The sequence below is a fragment of the Apaloderma vittatum genome, unplaced genomic scaffold, assembly GCF_000703405.1.
Source record: "Apaloderma vittatum isolate BGI_N311 unplaced genomic scaffold, ASM70340v1 scaffold30809, whole genome shotgun sequence".
Taxonomy (NCBI): domain Eukaryota; kingdom Metazoa; phylum Chordata; class Aves; order Trogoniformes; family Trogonidae; genus Apaloderma; species Apaloderma vittatum.
This window is the reverse complement of record NW_009734017.1, coordinates 357-27910: the sequence shown is the minus strand read 5'-3', so window position 1 is coordinate 27910 and position 27554 is coordinate 357. Positions and strand designations below refer to the sequence as shown.

Below are 27554 nucleotides of genomic sequence, written 5' to 3'. Positions count from 1 at the left end.
TTTCTCCGAAAGAGCAGAAGGGATGGAAGTGGGGAAATGCCAGCAATTCCTGTGGGTTATGCGGTTGGGGTTACTGGGAGAGCTCTGCACTCACGAATGTCTAAGCACCAGGAGGATGCCTCTGGTGTGGGGCACTGGCTGTAAGTGCTGTATTTTGAAAGAATCTTGTAGTGCAGAGGAGACTGGGAAGTCTCCTTCATGGGGATCATCCAGAAAAATGGGTTCATGTTACACAGTGCTGAACCCTATAGCAGTTTCCTTTGCTAAGCATGTGCCCTTATTTCAGTGACGCATTTTGAACAGGAACCAACAACCAGCCCATACCTTGATGTTTTACTGAGTAAAAGTTTTGAGATGTTAACACACCTCAGGAATAATGCTGCACCACTGTTACTGCTTTAGAGAACATCATGAAAGACGGAATCTAATATGCTTCAAATGAGCACAGCGAATAAGAGAATCTTGTTCTGTTCACTGCACGGTCACAACCTCCCTTTTGGAGCCAGCTGCTGGGTTGTGCTCTAGATCTCACCATGAACCTGGTCTTTGGGCTGTTAAACTCTTCTGCTCTTTGATTATGCAAAAAAAAACCTTTTTATTTTTTACTTTTCTTGTGGACATAATGCTTTGAGTTTAGAAGTGTGGAGATTGCTGTTGAGGCGATCAGATGCATGAGATGCATTTAAAAGATGACTGAAATGTCAGATTCGATACAACTTCAAAATTGATCTGGGTCTTGCTTTCAAGTACTGTTCAATTAGAGGGTTCATGTTTTTATTTCATCTTTTTGCAAACATAGGAGGGCATCTTGCAAAACAGGATGCAATGTTTTACATGTATGGTTTCAAGTGCTTCCAGGAGTACAGCGTGCTGGTAGAAGAATAATGTCCTTTTTGTTAGGTGGGTAACGTGTGTCCCTTGGAAATGGGAGGGTTGGAGGGGGAAGAAGGGACATGCCCAGGAGTAATAAAAACTGAATTTGTTTGTATAAAAGCAGTGCTTTTAATCTGAAAATTTTTGCCTTTGGGAAAACTAAGATACAGATTTATACTCTGCTATTCTAAAGGTCTTAAGTTTTTTTGCCACTTGTTTGGAACTGTGGTTATTTGGTGAATAAAATGCAACGCACGTGCAGTAGCTGGTGCATTCAGTTACGTGCACAAACTCATCTCCGTCCTTCCAGCATGCCTCTGTCTCTAGCTGAACATCCTGACTCTCTCTTGCTCTTTCTCCCCACCCAGTATTCCACCGAACTGAAAAAGCTGTACTGCCAGATCGCCAAGACATGTCCCATCCAGATCAAAGTGATGACCCCGCCGCCTCAGGGAGCCGTCATCAGGGCCATGCCAGTCTACAAGAAAGCTGAACATGTCACCGAAGTGGTCAAACGCTGCCCGAACCACGAGCTGAGCCGGGAGTTCAATGAGGGTAAGAGGGCAACGCTTTGCTGGCAGCCCCTCTCCAAATCTGCCTGGCTGATGAGCGACCAGCGCGGGCATTTGGCACCAGCTTCACAGCGAACCTGCTGGAAGCAGACCTCTCTGCAACATCTTGTGCAGCTTTTTATTTCCCATGCTTAGCAGGAAACTTCATACTATACTTTAGCTGTCCCTGTGCACACACGTCCTTGGGAAGAAAGTACTGAAATAAACCTCACCCCTGCCCAGGTTAGATGGATGTCTGTCCCCATGCAGGCAATGCCCTTCTGGCAGCTTTTCCCCACTCTGCTTTTGCTCCCGCCATGAGAAGCAGCTGTTCATGTGCTCAGGAATGAGCTTCCACGTCGCAGGGACAGGGATCTAGTAACAGGATGCAATATCATCTCCAGTCCTTAATCCACGCCTCAAAGACGGAGGGGCTGTTTATCTCTAGCAGGATAATGCTAAGTGCCAGCATCAGCTGTAGGCAACTTTCCTGTATGTTTAACGCTATCGGTTCAGTATTAATGTTTTAATCTTTTACTTGCTTCTCCTCGTGTTAGTGAAGTTGTAGCTATTTTAAAAATGTTCTGGAGTTTTCTGCAAACTCATGGGCTGGGCTCCATTTTTATCTTGGCTGCCTAAGTTCACATAAGTTCAGATGAGCATCTGTTTTATTCTACGTGCATTATTTATCTACTACTGTAAAAAAACACGGTTGGTGTCAGTTAGCAGGATGTTTTAGGAGCCTGGATCTCTTTGCTGGTTACAGTGCAGCCAGCGAGAAAAACCCAAAAATAAACAAGGACTTGGGAGTGTAAAACCAGAGTGAGTGAGACAGTTCTTTGAACTGTTTTTCTGTATTGGAAAGTGATTTTCTGGCAGGACTGGATTTTTTGAAGGTTGATACCTAGTTCAGTAACAGGGTTATAAGAAAAAAAAACCTAAAACTTTAAATTCTTATTCTGAAATATGTGATTTCCAGATAAATAATTATTTTGAGTAAGTAATAAAGAGTTCAATCACAAAACAATTTTTTAAGATGAACCAATAATAGGCTTTTCTCATCAGAATTTAGTTGTATGCTATAGAAACAGTGAAAAAAATTGGAGGAAGGAAACTTTTTGTAGTTATTGGAAAGGGGCCTAGAAACAAAGACAACATTCCCTTCTGCTGCTGCTATAAGCAATTGTAATTTTTCAAGTTTATCATTAATTAAATGCATATTTCTCTAGTGGCTTGAATCTTTTTTAGCTCCTTAGGATGAAGACTGATGGGAGGGAAGAGAAGAGAGCTTGCAACTGATGGGGGAAAGAGGAGGAATTAAGACTTGAAGGAACTTGCTTTGTGTATGCATTAGAAGGAGGAAAAGAAAGGCTTTCAGCTGGTATGAAAATCTGCACAGAGTTATCTGCTGTAAACTGCCGTTCAGGTTAACGTCTGGGCTTGCTTAGTCTGGGATCTTGGGAAGTCCATGTACAAGTTTACTTAGAGGTGTCCAGGGTGAGCTTGAGAAAGTCAGTGTTGCCTTTGATGTCTGACAGCGAGGACCTTGGGATGGGGTGCTCTAAGGGCTGGGAGGCATGTGTGTGCTCTCATAGACCTCTGGGGCCAGTGCAGGGGTTTCTCTGGGTGGAAGATCTTGCTACCGTGTGCGTGACCTTGCTTCACTGAATGGTGTCTCTTGTTTTTTGGCTCCTTGTGCTTGCAGGGCAGATTGCACCTCCCAGCCACCTGATCAGAGTGGAAGGGAACAGCCATGCCCAGTACGTAGAAGACCCCATCACCGGGAGGCAGAGTGTGCTGGTCCCCTACGAGCCACCCCAGGTATGTTGTGAGCTCAGGGTGTGACATCCCAACACACAAAGGGGTGGGGGTTATAACCCTAATCGAAAGAGGTGGGCTTTTGTGCTTTCCCCATCCTCACCATAACGAATCCTTTCTTTCTCTTTGTCAAAAATGAGCTTATAAATACTCTATTTATCCCCTGAGAGCAGGAGTTCTTCATTTCTTTTAAGGAAGCCTTGTGGTGGGGCTTATCTCATGCTAGTCTGATTGCAGCACAGCTGTGGAAGTACGAGAGAAGAGCCTGGAAAAAGCAGAACTTTCCATCCCCCAGTTCTTCTGCTCATCCTCTTTCTCTCATCCAGGTTGGTACGGAGTTCACGACAGTCTTGTACAACTTCATGTGTAACAGCAGCTGTGTGGGAGGGATGAACCGTCGCCCGATCCTCATCATTGTGACACTGGAAACCAGAGAGTAAGTAGTGCATCACGAGTGTAGCCTTTTGGCTGAGAAATGGCTGTCTGGCTCCTCTTCTGCTGAGGGCAGCTTTTGCATATCCTTGGGCACAGTTTGCTGCAAGGGGCTGTAGGGTATTTTTTACATCTTTGCAGGCAGGAGTTGCCTGACACCTGTGACATCCTGGCTGGGAAATGGGAGGTTTGGGTCTGTCCATGCATAGTCTGGTGTGAAGTTGAGGGATGCTGTTGGCCCATGTCCTAGCTGCCAGCTGATGTTTCTTCTCACTTCTCTTCCCAGCGGCCAAGTCTTGGGCCGCCGATGTTTCGAAGCCCGCATTTGTGCTTGCCCCGGCAGAGATCGCAAAGCAGACGAGGACAGCATCCGCAAGCAGCAAGTCTCTGACAGCACAAAGAATGGTGATGGTACGAAGCGCCGTAAGTAGCTGGCAGAGCTGGGCAGATTGCAAATTGTGCTGTCACTGGGTGCGGGTGCAACCCTGGCCCTTGTGTCGAGGGGTTGGAGCGGTGCTGTGCATGGGCTTGGAGGCAGGAGGACATTAGACGTCTGTTCTCTCAGGGTCAATCAGTCTGAAAAATGAGCTGGTGCTCAGAAAAAAGCATTTGACAACCCGGGTTTGCGGGCTTCTTTTCAGTGCTGCCTGTCTTATATCAGCCCTGCCAGCAGTGGCTGAAGGGGGTGTTTATTTGCCATCTTCAAGCTGGGGCTCTGTAACCACTTTTTGAACCTCTACTGCTTGTTTGGGACTGTGCTGTCATTCTCTGCTCCTTCTAGCCAGCATCTTGTGCTGTCGCATGTGTCTTCAAGCAACAGGGATCTAGATTAAGACTGCACATAAACTGCTGTGCATCAGAGGTGCTCTGGCAAGTGGCTTCTACCTGTCCCCTAAAGAGTACAATGTACTCACCAGACATGCAAGGTGTACAAACCCAGCTTTGGTTTCCTGTATACACCCAGCAATGGCACTAGGCTAACAGCAAGGCAGCAGGTTTTACCAGGAGGCGGATTGGAGCGAAGCCAGCGTGCTCCCAGCCTGTTGTCTCACCTTCATGGATCACTGATCTTCCGACATCTCACCAGCTCTGCAATACCAAAGCTTGCAGTCTTTCCTTCAAAGACCCAATGCTTGTTCTAGGTACAGCTTGCTGGGTTTTGCCAGTGCTCACTGGCTGATGTGTTTCCTGAACACATGGCCACCCAACATCGGGCTGATGGAGCCAGGAGCTGCAAGCAGAGGTCTAGAGTAGCTGAGGCAGAGACACCTTCAGAGCACTGCAGATCCAAGTTGGCTAAGCACTTCATGTCTCTCTCTTGGTTTGGTTTTGGTTTTTTTTTTAAATAATTAGATGACTTTTGGGGTTTCTCTTCCAGCTTTTCGACAAGGAACTCATGGCATACAGATGACATCTATCAAAAAAAGGCGTTCCCCAGATGATGAGCTCTTATATTTGCCGGTGAGTTTTCTCTACATTTGCATTTACCCTATGTTTACCATCTTCCTAAGTGACTTGAGGCAAGTAAGCCACTCACCTATACCTCAGAGAGACCTGAGGATGGGATGTGGAACTTTTATCTAATTTTTTTAATGCTTAGTGTTATCTATTTTAAATACATCTTTGAAACAAAAAATACGAAAAATCTCATTAGCTGCTGACTGAGAGTGGCTTGTGCAAGGCATATGAGGATATTCCAAGGAATCTATCTGTCCTTCCTTGTGGAAAAATTGTCTTGGAGACCTAACTGGGTTTCATCCTCTGTGATTTCTGGGTTTGAGGCACTTGAACTTTCTCTAGAGAAAACAGTTATCTTATTGACAAAGGTGGATGATTCTGTGACTTTTATGTGTATTACCATTGCAATGTAATGATAGAAGTGAAATACGTTGTATTAAGTGTAGGATCAGGAAAGGCAAGAAATATCTGTAATTGGCCATTTAGCTGTTTCCCCATGAGCCACATTTAGTTGGATAAACCACAAACCTCAGTATACTTAGAGAAGAGAGACCCAAATTCAAGTACTCTTTTTCCTTCAGGCATGTAATATTCAGCGCCAGATCTGCTTACATCTGAGGCAGGTAAAGATAATTTCTGTGTAATGGATTGGATCAGAATATTGCTTTTGATTGGCATAGATTGACATGGAGCCAGATGACGACCCCAAGGTGATCATTAGCCCTCCAGTGTCAGATTAACACTCTTCAGCATTATCTACTGTATGTCTAGCACAAGACTAAGTAGTTTTATTGTGTATGCATAGTGTATAACCAGAGTATTTACATCCTGCTCTGGTTGTTTACTTGACTTTATCTAAAGCTCACTAAGGTGGCTGTACCTAAGAACCACAGATGCAGTCCTTTGAGGCTTTTCCCCCTCTTTCCTTTTCCCATGATACAGGTTAGGGGACGGGAGACGTATGAAATGCTACTGAAGATCAAAGAGTCTCTGGAACTAATGCAGTACCTTCCTCAGCACACGATTGAGACCTACCGGCAGCAGCAGCAGCAACAGCACCAGCACTTGCTCCAGAAGCAGTGAGTATGAGTGTGCTTGCAGTGACTTGTGCAGTGAGGGCGGTGGGGAAGGGGGAGAGAGGAGAGAGACACAGAAGGTTTCTGCATGGTTGTTCACAGAGTTGTGGTGCTCAACCACAGGCTGAGCACTTGTAGAGTACTGTATTGGCAAAATCCTTTCCAAAAGCCTAATTGCTTGCTAACTCTGTGGTCTGAGTAGAAATTAAAACCAAGACTTTGGCCAAAGCCAAGTTTCTGTACAGAACTTGAGATACTCAGAGTTGGAGATCTGTATTTCATGACCTGTGCAATGGGACAACAGCAGCCCTCCTTCCCTGAGCATGCATCCCGACTGCTTGCAAGGTCCCTCTCTAGTCTCGTCCCACACAATTTACCTCTTGGCCCTAGAGGGTGAACAAGGATAGGAGTGGTACCTTGTTTCTCACTCCCATCTGAAGCCCAAGGCACAGCTAAGCAGTGCCATTGAAAAACCAGAAGACAGAAACCTGCTGCGTGTACGTGCCTGAGCTGGGGAGCACAGGGTGAGTGTGCTCTTCTCTCATCTACTCTGTGGGAATGGCAGCAAACATGGAGCCTTCTCCATGCCTTCTCTAGGGTATGCATCTGAGCATCCTGCCAAGAGCTTGTGGAGCTGAGACTATAAGCATTGGCCCAGCTGAGTGCTTGGACTCTGCTGCTGCACGCCTTTGGTGCTGCTGGAGCGCTGGTGTCTCAGTGGCATGTAAATACTGTAGGTTCTTCAGCTATAAAACAGGAAGCTGAAAGTTGAGAGTGAAGGTGAAATGTGTCGGAATTCCTCTGTGACCAGTGGATGCTTCAAAGAAAGACTCTGCCTGTGTACTTTTAAAGTGTTTTTTAAAACTATACTTTGTTACTGCCCATTCACATTGGGCATGAGAAACTTTCTATCTGGACAGACGTAGGTCCTGTCTGAACTCATCTGGCAGGGCTGTGCAAGGATCACTTTGAGTGGTGTAAGTGCCAGGAGGATGGGGAGAAGAAGGGCCAAATAAGTGTCCAGTTTCCATTTTTCCCTCGGTTCCCAAAGCTTTGCAGTTACAGAGACTGGGTCAGAGAATGACTTCCCAGACAGACCGTAAGCAGTGTCATTCATGGGCACTGCTTCACCTGCTGTATCGGGTGACAGAAAAGAGTCACCCGGGCTGTAGGTACCCGCCAGCGGTAGTGCTTAGGATCTCGCGCGTTCCTGCTGGTAAGCTCACGCGTCAAGAAACTGCGGGTCTAACTCGTTCCTCTGCAGAGGTTAGGATGAGGCCAAGGCACCACATAAGTCCCACTTGAGCCTGTAGGGATTTATTTTGGTGCCTTGGCCTTGTCTCAGGACTTCTGCAATACCGTGGCTTTCTGCCAACTCTCTGCATGTGTTCACATTTTGACCTGTGTGTTTTTAGTGTCAGCTGGAGTCTTGTGGAGGTGTGAAAAAAGCCTTGTGCCAAAATGGCTGGAGCATTCAGGGGCTCTTGGGCTCTTTCTCGGGGCAGTTAAAATTCTCGTAATTATTTCTTTTTATCAGTTATCTGCACTGTTTGTATATACTGCAGCTTGTATTTACTAGCTCCTAGGCATCGTGGCCTTTGTGCTCTCAGCTGCATGTCTTCAAAGCTCCACCTGAACTCCAGCCCTTTCAGTTGAGAAATGGTTTTGTAAGCAGAAATGGACGGCAGCAGATGACAGCTTTCGCTTGGTGCTGACAGTTGCTTTGCCATAACTACTGTTTTCATTCTTCCTGTATCAATAGGATGGGTTCCTGGCAACTGAGGTTGGTATTTGTGTTACCTTTAAGACCAGCATGTATAAGTCCAGCCATTTAATTTAATGAAACTTCTTTCAGCATGTCTCTTGGCACTTGTCCAGTTGTATACTCATTTTTCTCAGCTGCTGAGTGTGCTCAGATACTGGGGAGAAAGATTAAGAGCTTTTAAGGATGCCAGGAGTGGGAAGAAAAATAACTTCCAGTGTTTGTCCAGAGCTGCTGCAGTTGTCTCTGCCGACAGCCTGCCATCAAGCATGGTCCTCTGTGCTGAAATGCATGTTCAGGCAATATCTTCTTAGATACAATTGGATTCTGGTGTTTTTTCTTGATAATCTAGGATATGACTTAATTTCTGAAAGAATGTGTTCAGGGCAAAGGGGCACTTGGGCTGAAAAGGCTCGTAGATGCAATTGCACCCCAAAAGAATTGTAAAGGAGCTTCAAGTCTCAGTGTGAGAATAGGGAGAGAAGACATTTTTTTGAGCTGGTTTGGGTAAGAGGAAGCTTGCATGTGAACGGGTTGCTGGGAGGTGTCCTGCCACTGGTGCCTTGTCAAGCCAAATGCAGCAGGATGGTGACTCCTTTGCAAGTCTTTTCTGGCTTGTGGAGTGCAAGGTATTTTCTTTTCAAAAGCTACTTTCTTTTAAAGTAGGGATGTATTTTCAAAACTCAATCTCTGTTTGCTTTTGCCCAAAGTGTGTGTTGAAACTGGGAGCTAGAAAAGTGCATATGCAGTGATCAAGTTCAAATGTGTAGAAAGCTGTAGGTCCTAGCAGAGCTCTGTGGGACCAGGTTGCTTGTGAGTTCCCTTTAGCTCTTTCCTCTCAAAATGGGGCTGCATCCACATGTCCTCCACAGTCAAGCTTGGGGAGTTGCATGAGGTTTCTTCAGTTTGCTTTTCTGAGCAACAGGTAACATAGAAAAGATATGTAAGCGTAGGGGGGAAAAAATTTTCCTTTCATTCTGACGACATGGAAATCTGGATCTTTTTTGAAGAGTAGGAAAAATAAAGATGAGAGTATCATGGTGAAAGGTAGCTTTAAAAATATAAATCTATCCTTTTGGAAGACAACTGTATAATTGCTCTCACGCACATTAAGACCAGCATTGCATTTGGCAAGCCAACAGATACAACTATCTTACTGTTCTAGAATAAAAGGGACAAATCTGGTGACAATCAGAAAGTTTTGTGTCTCACAAGATGACCAGAATACTGCAATGCTTCATGCTGTGCCAGACCACAATCTTTCTCTGTCTCATCTCCTCTCTCTGTTTGTTCCTTTGTGCATGGTTTTCTGTTATTTGCTGTTATGCCAAATACCTTCATGATCATAGGTGGGAAATGGGTTGGGTTTTTTCTGCAGTTTCTATTCTTCCTTTTTCACTGCCAAATCCTGGGGCCCATATTTGAACAGCAGCACACAGAAGACTTCTTTTTCATGGTCTGCCACCATTTGCTTAAAACATGGATTTGCCAGAAGATCCCTATGCCAGATACCAGAGGTGGCTTGTGCTTTGATGGGGGGGAAGGTTTCTTCAATACTCTTGTGAAATGCATTTACCATCAATATTCTCAGGGTGTATCTGTACAGTCTTTAAGGGTTTCACTGGAAAACACTTTTTCATATTCAGCAAAGTTTCCTGTGGTGAGTTTCACTCTGCTGAGCACAGTTTTCAGAACAGTCTTTATTTCAATTGGCCATAGCATTGAATCACAGAATATCTCAAACTGGAAGGGATCCATAAGGATCATCAAGTCCGACTCCTGTGACTGAAGGGCTTTCACCAAGCCTTCCAATGGCTACCAAGAGGATAGCTCTTAAGCCTGAGTGGGAACTTTATGTCTCATATCAACAGGGCTGCAGCTAACCAGCACAATGGCTGCCTTTGGGTGTAGTGAGCAGTACAGCTCATTATCCAAATGAGAAGGAATTAACCTCATAAGTGAGATATGACAGAGCTGAGCTATACAGTGCCTGGAGTGCTCCAGCTGTGAGATGGGAGCTGCAAGGATCCCACTGTTTGCTGTTGTGATGAGAGTGCTGGTGGGGAAGGTATTCTTCATACCTCCACCTAGTTATTCTCATTTTTGATGTGAAGCTAATAGTGGATTTTTGCATGGTTTGGCTTGGTTTTTGTAGTGTTGTGCTTGCATGTGTTAACTCCAGGCACTCAGATAGTGTTCTCACTAGAGAATTGCCAAGATGAAAGTTAAAAGAAATGATGTGGGATTAGGTGTATGAAGAAGTTCTGCATTTGCTTTGCTGGCTCCAAGGGTGCAGTGCCTTCTGCATCAGCTGACAGCCCTGGGGACCCCTTGGCTTTAGTGCAGAGATTCCCTCAGCTTTGAAAACAGAAGTAGTTGAGATTTAATCAATATGGCCCTTTCACGGCAGACACGGTCCTCTCTCTCTAGCACTAGCTTGTTTAAGGAAGCTGGATTTGAAGTGGACTCAATGGAAGCTGCTTCTCTCTTTTTCCCCTTTGGCTGAGTGCTTTTTTTCCTCTTGTATTTGTCTCTGGGAACAGTATTGGGGTGCCATTTTCACCCATGAGACTTCCCTATTGACTGGTATTTTTCTCTTCCTTGCCAAGCACTTGCTTGTACCTGGGGCTTTCCAGCTCTCTAAATCTCTGTTGCATACACTCACAGCAGGTGATAAGGCATCTGCTTTTCCCTTCCTTCAAAGCCCATACTGTGATCATGAAGGTGGAAAGTGACTGTTTCTCTCTTGGTGGCTGGTAAAGGCTCCTGTACATTCATCTTTCTCTTCTCTGGTTCCTTCTCTACAGTCTCCTTTCGGCCTGCTTCAGAAGTGAACTCACGGACTCAAGGAGAGACCCTCCCAAACAGACTGATGCCATCCTAAAACATTCCAGCCCCCCAAACCCATCAGTATATCCATAAACCAACCTGGTGGGGTCACTTTGCCCAGCTGGTGGGACTAGGAACACTGGGGCAAATACACAGCCCGATAGCAACAGAGTAAATAGTGGGAGTAATCTTCCGAAGGGACTCAAACTTTGCAAAAACAACAGATGCTTCTACAGACCTCTTAGCTGTAGCCCATAGCATTGCGAGGTCAGGAACCACAATGTCATCTGTCTTGGTGTAACGTTTTCTTCCTGTTTTTGTAATGTGTTGATACTCTTTCCTCTTACTTCTGTATTTGTGAAACTCAGCAGGGTTTCTCTGAGCGGGTCTCAATTTTAAACTGCCTCTTGTCTTTTTTAAATTTTAAAAAAAAAATGTGTTCATGGGCTTGGGGGGGGGGGTAGGGGGGGGGGATGTTTAAACAGTCTGTGGGAGTCCATTTGGCCTGTTTTAATGCTGGTCATGCAGTAATAGTGCAAGTAGCTGAAGTATTTTTACTGCTGGACAGAGAGAGGTAATAATTATATGAACTGGCACTGGTAAGAAATGAATTTTATCTTTTTGGAATGCCTGATAATCTGGCATCATGAATTATTTCAACTTATTTCTATTATTAATGGTTCTGATCTAAAATACATCAAAATTGTAGGGAAGACTGGGTGACTTTGACTTTGCACCAGCACCACTGGCATTAATCCAACTTTGCTGAACTTAGGAAGGTCTCTCCTGATCCAAGTCAGGGGCTGAGCTGCACAAGTGGAATGTGAGGTTGAAGTCTTTGTGTAATGGCGTTCATGTGTAATGGTGTCCCTGTCCCTTGATGGCTGGGGTTGTAAAAGGGGCAGAGTGTCCAAAACTGTTCATTGCCACATGAAAAGGGGTCAGAGCTTGCCCCTTTTCTTGCAGATGTTCAGCAGTTATTAGATGTTGCCTTAAAGCTTTTATCAGCTGTACTACGTTTTACCCCATCACTACAAACATCGTAGTTCAAAGGAAAGTGATGCCAGCACATATTGCAGTTGACTTGGCCAAATGGCCTCAGGCCGTGCCCACCTTGTCCATTAATTCTGCAGCCTCTGGCTTTTGTTTATTGTGTCCTTGAAGTGCATCCTGGATCAATACTGATGGGGGCCTCTATGCCTGCAGCGTGGTCCTTGCCAGGTTTATCTGGGGCAGGTGCGTACCCAGCTCTGAGACACTTGTGGTTAGGCACAGCCTGAAGAGAAGGTACCTCTCAAACACTGAGGAGGCCTCCTGGCCACCCACCGAGGAGAAAAGCCTGATGCAGTGGGAGAAGACTCTCTTATCTCTGAACATCATATCATCTGCTTCCAGGCAGCAGAGCTGTGATGTGAGCAGGTGATGACTCGTACTAACATCTCCTTTGAGAGCCATATCCCATCTTCACTGTCTTAGGCAAGACTTGTTCTACCATAGCAGTGTGGGGGAGGGCTGATTGAGAGGAGCCCCCAGAATTGTAATTACATATAAATAATAACAAATTAAATACTAGCAGTGACTGTTTTATACAGTTGCAGCTCTACTGTTGTTCCTTGTGTAAAGCTAACCAAATCAAGTGCTTCTTTTCTTTGCCTGGAAACTCTAGGAAGTACTCTGAGATCACAAAGCAGATAACTATTGTCCTGTGCCTTTTTATTTGGGAGAAGAAAGGCAATGCTGTTCCTTTCCTTGTGAGAGGTGGGAATCTGAACTGCAAATGCAGCCTAGATGTAGGATTCTGCTTGGCATTGTCAGTCTGGCCTTCCAATGAAGGCTTGTTCCTGAATCTTGGTCTTGTGTGCTTGCGGGTGGCAATACAGAAATACTGTGACAGGGACACACTAATCTGTATCTAGAGCTCTGCTCTGACCACCAGTAAGTTTGAGGAGGCTGCCCACCAGAAGATACAAGACACTCACAGCCCACACTGGGAGATACCAGCTTATGCTCCAGTTCACCTGGTCCAACCTCTAGGAATTCTCCTGTTACAGTGATGAGCAGTACAGCATCTGGGACTTCCACCACACAAGAATGTCAATTATTTGGATCCCACTATCATCTTGAAAGGCTTTCCAATTTGTCTTCCTTACTTAAGAGAAGATGGTAATTGTGAAACTGGTCTTAATGATGGATTTGCTTTCCAGCTGCAAGATGATTGTCTTAGAAGTGCATTTTTATTCTTTTTAAATCAAATTACTGGGAGCTGGAAGTAATTGGAGTTGCTTTGTAGTCTGTCTTCTGCAGATAAAAGAAGAAAAGTGTTTCCCAATTGTCTTTTGATTGCTTCTCTGTCATCTCTGGAGCTTCAGGAAAGTAAGCCTTTTCCTTTCAAGGAATAACTCAATGAGCTAATTGGGCCATATCAGTTAGTCAGGTCATACGAATCTATGTCAACTAGTTGATGTTTATCGACTCCCTGCATTATAGCTCCATTCCTTGGAAAGCAAATTGCATCCACTGCCTGCCTTGGGAAATTCCCATACCTGAAATCTAAGGGAGTCATTATCACCACCCTTGTCCCTGTGCTGTAGTTGCTGTCTACCTAGTGACCACCGGGGCTTCTCCTTTCCACTCTCCCAGTTCACAGAATCATAGATTACTGGGCTGGAAGGGACCTCAAGGATTGTCTAGTCCAACCCTTTCAGGTAAAGAAATACAGCTAAAATGAGAAGACCCAGCACCCTGTCAAGCTGAGCCTTAAAACTCTCTGAGGTTGGGGAATACACCACTTTTCTTGGAAGACTATTCCAATGTCTGATTTCTCTCATGATAAAAAAATTTTCCTCTGGAGTTCAACAAAAATTTCCCCAGGAGCAACTTGTGCCCATTATCCCTTGTCTTACCCATGTGACTCATCCTAAAAAGGGAGTCTCCATCTTCTTGGTAGCTATCCTTTATGTACTGGTGCAGTTCCACACACCAAGCCTACAAACCACTTGTGTGATTGAAAAGATGCACTATTGTCTGCTCTAGAATAGCAGCTATTTGAGACGTGGAGAACAAGGGAATCTCTCTGCTTTTTAGTGTTCCACTTCACAGGCCCTCAAAGTGGATTAGTGCAACTGAACACCATCCGTGCCACTTGTGTGCCATTGCTAAGCTATATCAATGACATCACAGTGTTATGCAGCCCAGTGGGCAACCTCACTTGAAAAAGTGTTTTCAAATGGCACGTTGACCATGTGCACACTTGGGATATAATCCGTGCTGCAATTGCTTTTACAGGTCCAGAAACGGACAACTTTGATTCCACTTGGGTCTCTCTGTGTTGTGACTAGCTCTAGGTCTTCAGAGAGAGCTCAGGTGAAATCTTAAATACTCTGGGCCTGAGCTGCCCTGTTCTTGCACTTACTGAACCTTTGATGTCATTTGCATTAAGGCTGCTTGTAGGACGGTGTGCTCATCTAATGTGAATGAGGACTCTGGGACTTGTCTACTGAATCAGGTAATTGGTCTATCCAATCAGTTTCCTACCTCTGGTGAAGGGCTGATATCCCGTGAGCTGGGAAAGCATAGAATCATACAAGGTAATCTGTGAACTGAACTGTGTCTCATGTGGGAGAAGGAAGTTCCTTCCTGACCTCTTGAGATGATCAGTACATGCCTTGAAGCATGAGAAGCAATTGCCCTCGTATGAGCTTGCATAACTACAAATGTTATTGGCTAAATAATTACATAGGCTCTTGAAGAGAGAAAATCAGTTGCAGAATGTGACTCAGTGCCTTTCATATCAGACTGTTCCAAGAAGTATAATAGTTTCTTAACCGAAGTCCTTATACCTTGATATTAAAATGCATTTCATTGGCATTGATATCAAAGAAATGTTAATGCTCCTACTTCTAATCTTTCTTGAGACATAGTAAGTATAATTTTAATGAAAATCACTGTGCATGACATTCTTATAATACCTGTTTAAAAAAAATGAGAAAAAGTAATATATTTTAAATGAATCCTCAAACACCATGTAGTCTGTGTGTTTAATACCAAAAATATTTTCTTGTGTTTCTGAGGCTGTTGCTATATTGTTGTGTGACATTAATTTTCAATAAAATTTTGCATCTTGGTTTATCTTGGAACTTTTCTTTGTCTAGATGACTTTCTCTAGAATTTTCACATGTCTCCTCATGTGGTGGAATAGTTAGCTGAAATGAGTATGAAGAAAAATACTTTTGTTTCCCATTTTATATACTCGAAATTGATTGGCATAATCTTGATTCTTATGAGTGTGAATGAGATAAGAATGGAGTCCTCAAGCTATATGTTAAAGAATGGATTTGATTTCTGTAGTGCTTTAGGGTTAGCTTGTGTTTGCTTGCTGCTGCATTTTTTTTTTTTTTTTTTTTTTTGGTAATCCCTAAAGTATTTTATAGTCTTCTAACTAGCTTTGCTGAGATCACTATTGGTGGTGGAGAGGGCAGAGTTAGGCCCACTACCAACCTCCTTGGAAGATCTTGTTTCATAGCAACAGACATCCTTCAAAAAAAAAAATCAAACCCAAGTTTCTAAAATTTCTAGTCATGAAGTCTCTGAACAAAATCTGGCCTGAGCTTAAACAATGCAACTAAATCTTTTTGGGGAAGCCTTTGTTGATTTGATTTGCAATTTTACTGTATATGTGGTGACCTCCTCACTTGTGTATCACGCAGATTTTGGACTAAGAGACTACTCAGGTGTGTATTAATTTCAGCTGAAATTCAGTTAGGATAGGTGCCTGATCCTGTAAAGTAGAAGTATTCATTTTGATCCTAAATCCAGAAGCCTCTTAGGATAAGGGTGGTGTGAACCTGACTTAAATTTCATGGCTGGCCTCAACTTTTATAATTGGTGAACTGAAACCTCATTTCTGAATCATTCCCTTCACCCTGAAAAGCTGGGTCTGAACTTCATGGTTCAGTTTCACTTCCCCTTGGGAGATACAGCCATCGTTAACATTAAATTTGTGAGGCTTCTTGTGCTTTCCACTTCCTTGAGTCTGTGAAGTCTGCTGGATCTTGTCCTGCATCTTGACTGCCAAAGGACAGTTCACACCCTTCTGTGCCTCCTGTAATTGTGTAATTAGGTAACATTTCTTCAGGCCCTTAGATACCCCAACCTGTTAGCATAGCTGTTTTCTCCACTTAACACTGCAAGTCTTAAAAGTGCAGGAAGCTGGAGACGATGTAATTGTATGAAACTTGACCTTGAGTCCTGAAGGTTGTAATAAATTATCTAGGCATAAGACTTTTCTTTCCTTTATGCTTTGCTTATTTCAAGTATTAACTATTCTCTTTGCATAGAAGGAAAGCCAGTTCCCAGGGATTGATGTAACCAGTTATACCCAGACAAACAAGTTTTCCCAATGGCAAATAAGATGGGAATGTGCCCTTGCACATTCACCGCGGGGTCACTGTGATATGGCCAAGCGAGCGCTGGGCTCTGCGGCGAGCTGGGCGATGAGCACGGCTTGCGAGGGTACATTGTGTTGGGGAAGCGTGCCCGCTTCCCCAGAGCCTTTGCCTGGTCTTGCAAACAGCTCTTGTGTCAGAGAGAGGGGAAAAAAACCCAAATGCTCTCTCATGGCATGGCAGTGCTCTGTCAGTTGTGCTGCTGGACCTGCTTTAATGATCATTTTCTGCATACCCCAAATAAGACCCCGCTCCAGATGGGATGCTGCAGCTGTAACTGGATCTGGGCTCTGGGCTGCTCTTCAGAAGCGGTCGGGTCTTGGTGCTCAGGATCGCTTACAAGGCAGGATTGCAGCTGGGACCCTCAGGGCTGGGCACAGGGGAGCTCGCCAGCAAGTGCCTCCGGTCCAGTTTGTAGATAGGGGGTATGGAGTTTGGAGTTGTCTGGACTTGAGGAAGGTTAGTGCTGTTGTCAAGTGGTGATGGGAATCCGATACTCTTCTCAAGCAGCCTATGGGGTTTGGATACCAGGTTGTCCTTAATACTGGCAAAAGCTGCACGCCGGCGTCCCAGGCAGCTCTAACCATCTGAGTTGCGGTCCCTAAAGTGTATGAAGTCTGTTTTGAGCAAAGAGCATCTGGATGCTCTGTATATACCTGATAACAATTGGATTATGTGATTTCACAGGAATTTTGGAGAAATCGAGGTGATTAAGCGTGAGCTGATGTGAAACTTGTTTCTGCAGTCAGGTTTGAAGGGATAGTTAGGGTGGTTTGACACAGCTTCCTCAGTTCTTGTTCTTACCAAAAAAGTCTTTGTCCGCAAGCAGGGTTTAACTTAAAAATACTCTTTTCAAATTTTGCCAGCTATTCACTGACATTGTGTATGTTCTTTTGAACTGAAAAACTTATGTAGAAACCTTTCCTTAAATAAAAAATTTGAGCTGAAAGTGAAGGTTCCCTTTGGCATTTTACCATTTGTTTTTTAAATGCCAAAATATCTGGGAAACCTCCTGTTTTCAGTGATCTCCAGTCACTGGAACTCTCCAATGATCTTTATTTGTGATGGTGTCAGTGATTTCGCTAGCACTATCTCATCACTGCCACAAACAAAACGTTGGATATGCATTCTTAACCAACTGCTATGATTCCTGTCCTAATGTCTCCTTGGTTTGCAGGACCTCCATGCAGTCGCAGTCATCCTACGGCTCCAACTCTCCACCACTCAGCAAAATGAACAGCATGAACAAGCTGCCCTCGGTCAGCCAGCTAATTAATCCCCAGCAGCGCAATGCTCTGACCCCAACCACCATCCCCGACGGCATGGGAACCAACAGTAAGAAACCCTTGCTCCTTCTTCTTCTGGTCCTTGCGTGCTCCCCACTAGTCTGGGCAAGGAGACTTGGCATCTCTGAGTGGCTAGTGTGAGGCTGAGGAGCCTGGAGTCATTAGCTGAGAACCTGCAGAGCCAAATATTGCTCGCTGCTGTGCCATGGGGCAAGGCTTCAGCATCCTGCTCTGAGCCTCACAGGGGCGAAGAGAGCTCCTTCTTGCTGCAGATCTGGCTGGCTGCTCTGTCGTCTGTCTTTCAAGACTTCTTTCTTCTTCCTTTCCCAGCAAAGGAGATGCAAATGTTGGCAAACTCTTTTCCTTCTGTTCAATTAAGACACTTCTTGCTTTCAAAGGAAATGCCTGCATCTCGCAGCTCTGTAGCCTGCTTCCTTCTGGCTGCTGAAGAGTGCCCAGCAGCCCTGTAAATCTGGGATGACAGACATGGTTCTGGGGGTTGAGGTTTTCTTTCTGTGATTGGTTTTTTGATTTTTTTATTTTTTTTTTAATTTCAAAAGCACTGGACTCTTGCCCACACCTGTTGCTGAGCCCTTTCGGGTGCTCTCGATGTCTCTGAAAACAAAGCTGTTTGGCTCCTGTATTGGGTTACTCTGGTTCTGTCTCACTCCTCTCCTGCGGCAGAGAAAGCTGAGACGAGCTTTGCTTAGGTTTCTACCAGCCCTGTTTGTAAGGGAAGGTGACGCGGCGGCAACGCTGCTGACAGTTTCTCAAAGGGAGAGCTCCTGAAGGACTGTCTGTCATCTGGTCCTTGTGCAGTCATTGTGACCCTGTCTGAAGCTCCCTGTGAGCTCATTTCGTGGAGGTCTTTGCAGAGGTTTAAGGCTGCTTTGGCTGTGGGTGCTGCCCTGTGGTGCCATGCTGGGGATGAAGTGGGGGTCCAGAGATGCCTGGGTAACAATGTGCTCCTTCTTCTCTCCGCCAGTTCCCATGATGGGCACCCACATGGCCATGACCAGCGACATGAATGGCCTCAGCCCCACGCAGGCGCTGCCACCTCCCCTCTCCATGCCTTCGACATCCCACTGCCCCCCCCCTCCTCCGTACCCCACAGACTGCAGCATCGTCAGGTGAGCAGGAGCAGGCTGCCCGGCGCACGTTTCCCACCCATGGGGGGTGGAGGCTTCGTGTCGGGAGCCTGAAGGCTCCTGCTGAGTAACTTGTTCCATTCTCTTGGAGGACTGGATCCCAGTGGGTCTTGCCAGTCCTAGGGCTGGCACCTTCTGGGCACCAAGCCTCAAACACCCACCTCTGAGCACCTGAAAGAAACAAGGATGTTAGGACTGAAAGAAAGCTGAGGGATGCAGCATCTGTTGGACTGATGGAGCTGAGGGTGCTAGGAAGTCTTGCAGACATTTTTTTTTTATTTTTTTTTTTGTTTGCCCCTTTGGCCACTTACAAGCCCTGACTGGGATGAGAAGCTCCTCTGCCCTCCATAAGGTTGAACAGGTTGAAAGATGCTGCCCATAAAGGAGGAATCCTTTACACTTAGGGAGTAACGTGCTGATTCGAAGAACTTTTTGTGCATGAGGTATCTGAGTCTCATAGCTGTAGACTTGCTGAAGCCCTCTATCCATTCAGCAGGCTGCCACGGGCTCAGCCACCTTCTGGGTGAAGTGACCTGGCACAAGGGTCCATGTGAGTCTTCCTGCCCCAAGATCCAGGCTCTGCAGCACTGGCTCTTGACCAAGGCGAGGTACTGCCGTGAGGGTTGTCTGCTAGGTGCTGAGCTGAAGGACTCCCTCATTTGTTTGATGTGGCAGCAATGTGGCTTGCTGGCCTGAGATGTCTTGGAGAAGGTCAAGCCAAGGGTGAAAGCTTTGTTTCCTGTTGCTGCAGGTTGGCTGAGTGTTTGGTTTTTCTGTGGTTTGGGCTGTTGCAGCCAGGGTGATCCTTTTTTCTCTCTCCTTCCTTCCTTCCTCCTCTGCAGCTTCTTAGCGAGGTTGGGCTGCTCATCCTGTGTGGATTATTTCACGACCCAGGGGCTGACCACCATCTATCAGATTGAGCATTACTCCATGGATGTAAGTAACTCCTCACCATTTCCTTTGTTTGCACTCTTGGCCATGCTATAGGAACAGGTCAGGAATCCAGACTCAATATTTTTATTTTTATATGATTTGCTTGATTAAGGCTGTTGCACACAGAGATGACTTTTATTGTGAGGTGAAGAGAGGCTGGACTCAGCATTGTAACTGCCTTGCCTGGCACAGAGAAAGACCGTGTCTCTCTCCCCACTACTGTGCATTTTAGCCCTCAGAGTGGCCCCAGCCCACAGGCCTGTCAATTCTGCAAGGCTTGGTTTCAGTTTACACGGCTCTGAAACACTTCACTTGCCTGCAGACAACTAGGCTGTCCAGAAGTGGTCTGCATTTTTCCCCTCCCTGCCTCTGTTTTCTTGCCTTACCTTAACAATCTTCCCTTGCGACTGGTGTCGAAGCCCAGCTAGTTTTCTATTTCTTTTGCATGGCTTTTGCTGCAGGGTTGCTGCTTCCTATCCTGTGCCATTGCTCTCCTCAGAGCTGGCTGTCCCTTTTTTTTTTTTTTCCTTCCCCTTGAGACTTTGCAAGGCTGTGGCGCTTTTGATTTCTAGCGTGGGCTGCCTTCCTTCTGCCACTGCTCTAATTAGAAAAGCTGACCAAATTTAACCAAAGCTGGTTGCTCATTTTTTCAGAGGCTGATATCACATTTCCTAGAGTTTAGGTAATGCTGCCCTCAGGTACTGCACCAGAGATGATGGGGCCTTCAAAGTCCAAGTTTTCTAAAGTTATGTTTTCTAAGGTTATGTTAAGGTAATTAAGGCAGATCTTATAGAGTCAGACCCAGAGCTTTTGAATACTGAAGCTCAGACTTGGATTCTAAAATCCTTTTGCCGGCTTTGGAATAAAGACAGAAGTTTTCAAAGCCAATGAACATCTGCACCACCGTCAAGTGAGCAGGAGCAGGCTGCCCAGCACACTTGTGCATCCCCCACCATAGACAACGAGCAGATCTTGCAGAGGTTGTCTTGGAGGCCTTGCAGTCCAGTTAAATACCTAGCTTTAGGTCATGATATCTTATGCATGAGTGTGTGTTTTGTGTAACTTCAAAACAGACCTTGTGTTACTAATCCTTGCTGTCTCATGGCTACACATGCTTGTTCAGAAGTGAACCACCACCTTCAGGATTAGTGGTTTGTCTTCTACAGTGCATCACAGCCACCTGGGTTTGAGCAGCTTTGTTGGTTAACAGGCATTTGTAGGGTGGCCCAGGGGCTCCTTCTACTCCCTGAGCCCAGCTTGCCCAGGGATCGCCCCGTTAAGCCCTTTGTCTTGTCTTGCAGGATCTGGTGAGTCTCAAGATCCCGGAGCAGTTCCGCCACGCCATCTGGAAGGGCATCCTGGACCACCGGCAGCTCCATGACTTCTCCTCCCCTCCCCACCTCCTGCGCACCCCCAGCGGCGCGTCCACCGTCAGCGTGGGCTCCAGCGAGACCCGGGGGGAGCGGGTCATCGACGCGGTCCGCTTCACGCTCCGGCAGACCATTTCCTTCCCTCCCCGTGACGAGTGGAACGACTTCAACTTTGATATGGATGCCCGGCGCAACAAACAGCAACGCATCAAGGAGGAAGGGGAGTGAGCCCCATGGATCCCGCCCTACCCCGCCTCGGCCACAAACTGCTCAGCCTTTCATTTGTCTTCCTTCTGCTTGGTACTGCATCCCTGGACAAAGGGCGCAGGGAACCTTCTTGCTCACTCGTGCTGGGTTATGCCCTTGATACTGTCTAGGTCATACTCCTGGACCATGACCTCCACCCCAGCTTTTGCAAGGGGAAGAGCTGAGTGCAGGGGGAAGGCAGGTGGTATTTCCTTAAAAGCCGTTTGGTATTCCCTTAAAAGCCTTAACATTGACTGTCTTGAGAAAACATTGTTCTTGCTTTGTGTTTTCCTTTGGGGAGAGGGCTGCTTTTCTTGACTTTTGGATCCTCATACACCTTGTGGGCATCCTGACCTGCAAACGTGTGTGTCTTATCCAGCATTCCTCCTTTTCAGAGCAGGAAGGTTAAAGTAAATTTTTAAAAAGGAAAAGAAAAAAAAAACAACACAAAAAAACCAAACAAAAATCCCCAAACAAAGCCAAATGCCAAAAACACAAAAGCCACCAACCTCTGGGCTGGCAGTTCATCCAAAAAATAAATGGGAATCGGTCTGCTGAACGTTGCACTTAAACAGCCTCTTCCCACGGAGCTGACTGCTCTGTTCATGTGTAATATTCTCCGGTGGAGACAGCACATGCACTTTGCTGGGCAGGCCAGCACTTATGGCCACCTGCAACCCACTTTTTCCTTTTCCCTCGCCTTCTCTGGGAAAAACCAAACCTGCTGTCGCTTCTCATTCTGAATTTTCATTCACGTGTATGTCCTGGTTTGCTTGTTTCAGGATATAAATATGAATGCAGCCATCAGCCACTCTTGAATTCTGCCCCCCACCCAACCTTTAGCCATTCTGTACTACTACTGACACGTAAGCTAGAGAATTAGGCTTTACCACATATGCAGCCTGGTTAGTTTAGCATAAAGATTTGCCTGCCTAGCCTCCAGTTGAAGAGAGGACCAACTGAGAGCTGCACACTGATTTGTAGGGCTTCAGCTATTCTAAGCCCAGACAATCTTTTATTTAGCCTGAGCTAGATTGGTTTCCTGCCAAGTAAAGTAGAACCGTCTGTAGATAGATCTGCAATAGGCTGGAACCTGTGTGGCTTGTTGCTAGTGACTATAGACTAAGTGATGAGTGACTAGAAGTGAAGAGTAGAAAAACACAGAAATTTCCAACTGCGTTAGAACAAGGACCAGTTCCTGGTAATATGAGTGTTGTTACTTCAAAAAGTCATGTTTACATGAGAAATTGATTTTTTTTTTTCTCTGCTTTTTCTTTATTGATTCTGCAGCAGCTGTGCTCTGAGGCATTTCCTCTGACTGCCAGTGATCCTGTGGACAAGTAACTGAGCAGAGTACATGTTTTCACATTTATACTGGCCAAGGCAGTGAGAAACTAATGTATACAAAACAAATCTAAACTGAGGAGCTCAGCACAGCTGCTTTCAGGTTGGCTTGCTGTTTTTAACAGTAAGCCTGACTTCTTTTTGTCTGGGGAAAGATGAAAAAAAGCAGCTTAAATGACTTGTCATCCTACCTTGCTGCAACCAAATGATCTTGTTTCAATGCAGGGACTGTGTTCTGGGCCCTGCTACGTGCTGCATATTTCATTTAAGTCTGATATCGTTAGCATCTTCCTCCATCCGTCTGTTGTGCCAGGTCTATGTTGCATTCAAAGACTGCCTTCTGGTAACTGTGCAAACCCTGGATCGCTCTAAATGGTAATGCAGAGATAGTTACCCTGTAAAGTGTGTGTATATAAATATTTTTTTGTATGTGTAATTTTTGTTTCCTACAGCATAACATGCCAATTTTTATTTCTTCTTGGGCTACTGGGTCTGACAGAACCACAATGAAATTAAATGTTGTTTGTTTTTTCTGTTTTTTTTTAATTATTATTTTTATGCAAAGCGCTTACAGTACACATTGTAACAAATGACTTGTCACTGGATAAATATATTTGTATTTTTCATACTGAGATTCCTGTGTTACTTTGCAGTTGAGGTGGGAGGGGGCAGGTACCGAAAGTCAGTTTTATCGTTTTATTTTGTAAAACTTCAAAGAGCAGTGTCCTAGATTTCAAAGTATTTAACATGCTCAGTGTGAAAACTTATTATGTCTTTTTTTTTTCTATGTGGTACACAAGAAGCAAGTCATCCTGCTCTTGACTCAACACAAGAATTAATCCAGCGGGGCAGTGTTAGTGCGGGGAAAGTGTTAGTGCAGGTACTTTGCGAATTCCTGGAGGTGAATTGGGCTGTGCCCTTCTCACCTCCAAGGTTTTGCATCTCCATTGTGTAATCCTTCTGAGCTGCTTCAGTATTGTACAAATATTGACGCAAAAATACAGTCATTTTAGGAACTAGGAAGCTTCTGACTATAAAAGTTAATGCAATTAATGCTGTGCCTGGAGTCTGGGTGCAAGAACTTCAGTATCTGCTTTTCAACTCAGCAGTGAGATGGAGCATTTTTGCTGCATCACTATGATGATTAAAATATATGCTGTGAAAACCTTCTTTCTACTGTATGCCGATATGGAGCCCACTTCTGTATAACTGGAATCTTCAAGTGAGTTTGAACTGCTGTAGCTTTTACCCTCCCCTGTAGAGCTGTGATTTTTTTGTTTTGTTTTGATACATCAAAGTGTATGGATTAATTGAGCTGAGAATCTGCCAAAGCTTGTAGCAATGACAGTGTTGCCTGCACCAAGACCTGTGTGTGTTTTGGAACACCTTGTTGTTGAAGTCAATGAAAATAAAAGCCAAACTGAAAATGACACTGAATTTCCGAACAACTTCTTTTCTTGCCAATGCGCCTTCTTGGAAATGAGCTTCTTCCTCCTCTGCGTAGCTGGCATTTGGTGTCACCTTTGCCCATGCGTGTAGTTTTCTCCTCCTCACACCATCCATGTCACAAGGGTGTTTTATAAGGTGCCATCACACACCCATCTGCCTTCTTTCTGGTAGACTGAATAGGTCGGCCCTTGTAAGCTTCTTGCTGAACTGGCTTTTGCATCATTTGCATGGCTCAGGGTTGATTTTTTTGGTTTGGAGTTGGTTTTTTTTTCTGTTTTTGATCAAGGCACCGGGAAGTGCCCGATGTTCAACGTCCTGCTCAAGCAGGATGGAGCTGTGGCTGCTGTGTGCTGGCCAGGGGGGACCCTGGATGTGTTCCTGTGTGGCTGCCCTAGGGGATCCTGCTCTGGCAGGGGGGTTGGACTAGATGATCTCTAGAGGTCCCTTCCAAACCTGAATGTTCTGTGATTCTATGACTGTGCGCTTTGAGCAGGCAGGGTCAGTGTTGCCCTTTCCTACCTCCACATTTATGAAATAGCCTCGCATAGCCCTCTCCACCATCCCCCTTGGAGCTTGGGGAGGTTTGTCCTCCTTATTTAAATTATGCCAAGGGTTATGTGCATTACCTCATACATCTTCTCTCCTACCAAAGCTGTTTCATTTTCCTTTGTATCTCGAGTGTTCTTCCAAGGATTTGAAAGAAGAACAGCTCAAAGCCAGTGGGGTGGCTATCCTAAAAGTGATGGAGTGGCCTCCATCAGCCAGGGCCTTCAGCCTATCCATGGCCCAGCTTCATCAATGGTTTCTCTATGAGGCCCCATATCTGTCTCTTACAGTTTAACTGGGTTTTTATTGGGGGAGGATGCTCAGAAACAGAGAGAACCCTACAAAAAAGCCCCCCACAGATTTCAGAAGAACAAAAGGTCATGGCTTCCTTTGGGAGTAAGTTTCATGTTTGCTATTAGGGTAGGGAATGCCTGCCTGATTTCTTTGGTTCTGATCACTGTCTCTTTTCCCTTTTGCCAAAGGATTAGAGAAAGCAGTTGTTCTGGATATCAATATCAGAGGCAATGGTCCCCTGGTTGCGCTCTGCCAGTCAAGGATTGCTTGAATGTGGTTTTAAAAATGTTGCCCTCAAAGAGAAATGCTACTACAGAGGCTGCAAGAACTTGCTGTTTCAGCTGGTGGATTCTCTGCCTTTATATGAGTAAATTGGATTAAGTAAAATGGGATTTCAGTTTCTATTAACCAGGTAGGCTTGAAATACGGTTGCTGTTGGTTGCAATTGCTGTCTGCTGTGATCTGCTGCCAGAGTAGGAAACTTCTACATTCCTTATGTTACAGCAAGGCTTTCAGTGCTGAGGAATCTCAAGCTGTCACTCTCCCTTTTGCCCTCCACCCATGTCCATTGGAATTCTGTCTTTAGATATTGGGATGCTTCATATGCAGGCCTGAAGTTTTCAGGGCAGTGATCCATCACATACTTCCTTCCAACTGTGTTTTGCAAGCCTGGGTGGACCTCTGAAGATGTGCATGCCCTTCTATGCTGTTAGTTCTAAGTGTGCTGAAGCTAGCAGTCCTCTGGAATGAAACTTATCTGGACACAGCAAAATTTGGCAAATGTTTGAACGCAGCCTGTGAAGGGTCTCTTGTTCATCACCCCTTCCTTCCTGACGGCAAAGCATCTGCCTACTGTGGTGGGAGGATTGCAGGACCCAGCCTCCCGCTCTGCCTCTTCACAAGTCGTTTCTTGATGGGAAAACCACGTGTGGCAGCCCAGCCCTAGCACCAAGTGGGAGCTTGGGCTGTTTGGCCTTCTGATTTACTGAGCGACAAAATGTGTATATTATATCAGCTGCTGTGTGGAGGTTAGTGAGGAGCTGTGCCAGGCCCTGCAGAGCTGCTCCGTGGGGCGGCAGCACACAGCCACTGCCCAGATGTGGAGTGTGGCCACCTCAGCACGAGCTGTGGCCAGGCTCAGCCTTCTCCAGGCAGATTCGCAAGGCTCAAGCTGGTGGTTCCTGGGTCCTGAGATGTTTTGGCTCTTTGCAACCCCTGACAACAGTGAATTGTCTTCCTGAGTGTATTGGAAAGGGTGGAGGCTGGAGTTTTGGAGCTTCGTTGGTATATGGACATGCTGGCCATGAAGGTCAAATAAACTGGAAGGAAGCTAATTTCTATGCTTTGTTGGCAAAGACTGGCTGCAGCTTTCTCAGAGCCAGCTTCCCTGAGATTACAAAGACAAAATTTTACCCAGAGGTATATGATAGTTGCCCTTTGCTACATCTTTGCTCTCCTGATCTGAGCCCCGTCCACTGACTGATCCTTCTTTCCTTCTTATACGCCCAGCCTCTCCAAACTGTGTAAATAATTCCTTCAGCACAAGGCCTTAACATCAGCACCGTGGAAACAATTTTGTGTATATGTGTATTTCTGTTAGTAGGTACTGTTTATCCAGTGAGGAGTTGGAACCCCCCTGCAGCCCCCTCTGTCTGCCTATGGATGTTTCAGGGCTGCCCCTCACAGCCGTGTCCTGCAGCTAGGTGAGTGTGGCTGTGCGCACCTCCTTAGCTCAAGCCAGCCAAAGACCTTTTTGGGGGAGGTGAGGGGATCAGCTGGTTTTGTTAAAATATTTTGACTTCCTTGTAAACAATCCTACAGCATCACATGGTTTGTTGTTAGGAAACTTCAGCTCGCCTTCATGAAATGAGCCAGATGCCTGGCACTACTGGTGAGTAAAGGAAAGGTTATGTGGGATTAAGAGGGGAGGAGATGCAGGATTAGGGGTGGGATGAGGGGGCTTCAGCTGCAGCCTGGGGCACAGGCAAGCACTGAAGGGCATCTGCAGGGACAGCGTACAGTGACTGTGTGCCTGCAGTGCTGAAGTCAAGGGCTGAAGGGTCCCAATCACACCTGAGGATGTTGCTTGTACCCAGTGTTTTTCTGCCTCGGTGGCTGCAGTCACGGCAGCATCACACCTCACAGCAGCGTCAGAAACAGGGCAACTGGATTTCAACTCTAAGATTGTTTGGTGAGCGTGTCCATGTACTGTTCAGCAGATTTTCTTGACTGTCATTGCAGTGCACTGCCCTTTGCATGCAGTGATAACGTGACCATGGCACGCAGTGCCGTGGGTTTTTTTGGCTATGCCACTTCCCTGGATGATGGGGATACATGCTCCAACAGGAGGTAGGTGCCTTCTGGCATGCTCAGCAATTACTCACAGGGAGCTGGGCTGATACCAACCATTACAGCATGCAAGGGAGATGCTTACATTGTCTCTCCCAACTGCCTAAGGTAGGAGATTAGGCTCCCTGCATCATCAGTGGCAAGAAAGTCCCTGGGAGCCATTCAGAGCATATTAACTTCCCACTCTGAATCATGCCCTGGAAGATGTGGTCTCATTATTGCCTGCATCAAGGCCAAGAGAAGACTAAGCTTGTTTGTTCATTTTAAGCAGGAGGGCTCTGGCTGTGCAATCAATCAGCTTTGCTGAGTTCCTAAGGCTTGTGGCTGCCCTGCAAGAGACCCTCTC

At 45.7% G+C, this 27554-nt stretch overlaps 1 protein-coding gene across 2 annotated transcripts; it reads left to right on the top strand.

Moving 5' to 3' along the window:
- Window positions 1–1241: 1241 nt before the first annotated feature.
- On the top strand, window positions 1242–21446 carry TP63 (tumor protein p63). 2 transcript variants are annotated; one of them, XM_009876118.1, is made up of 10 exons: window positions 1242–1428; window positions 3130–3245; window positions 3569–3678; window positions 3961–4097; window positions 5053–5135; window positions 6075–6211; window positions 17421–17578; window positions 18515–18659; window positions 19520–19613; window positions 20912–21446. In XM_009876118.1, the coding sequence occupies exons 1-10, from the start codon at window positions 1308–1310 to the stop codon at window positions 21206–21208; spliced, it is 1398 nt and encodes a 465-aa protein (XP_009874420.1). In that variant the 5' UTR covers window positions 1242–1307; the 3' UTR covers window positions 21209–21446. The 2 variants fall into 2 exon arrangements, with proteins under 2 accessions (XP_009874420.1, XP_009874419.1); XM_009876117.1 differs by having other exon boundaries at window positions 1248–1428; window positions 3961–4085.
- Window positions 21447–27554: the final 6108 nt, after the last annotated feature.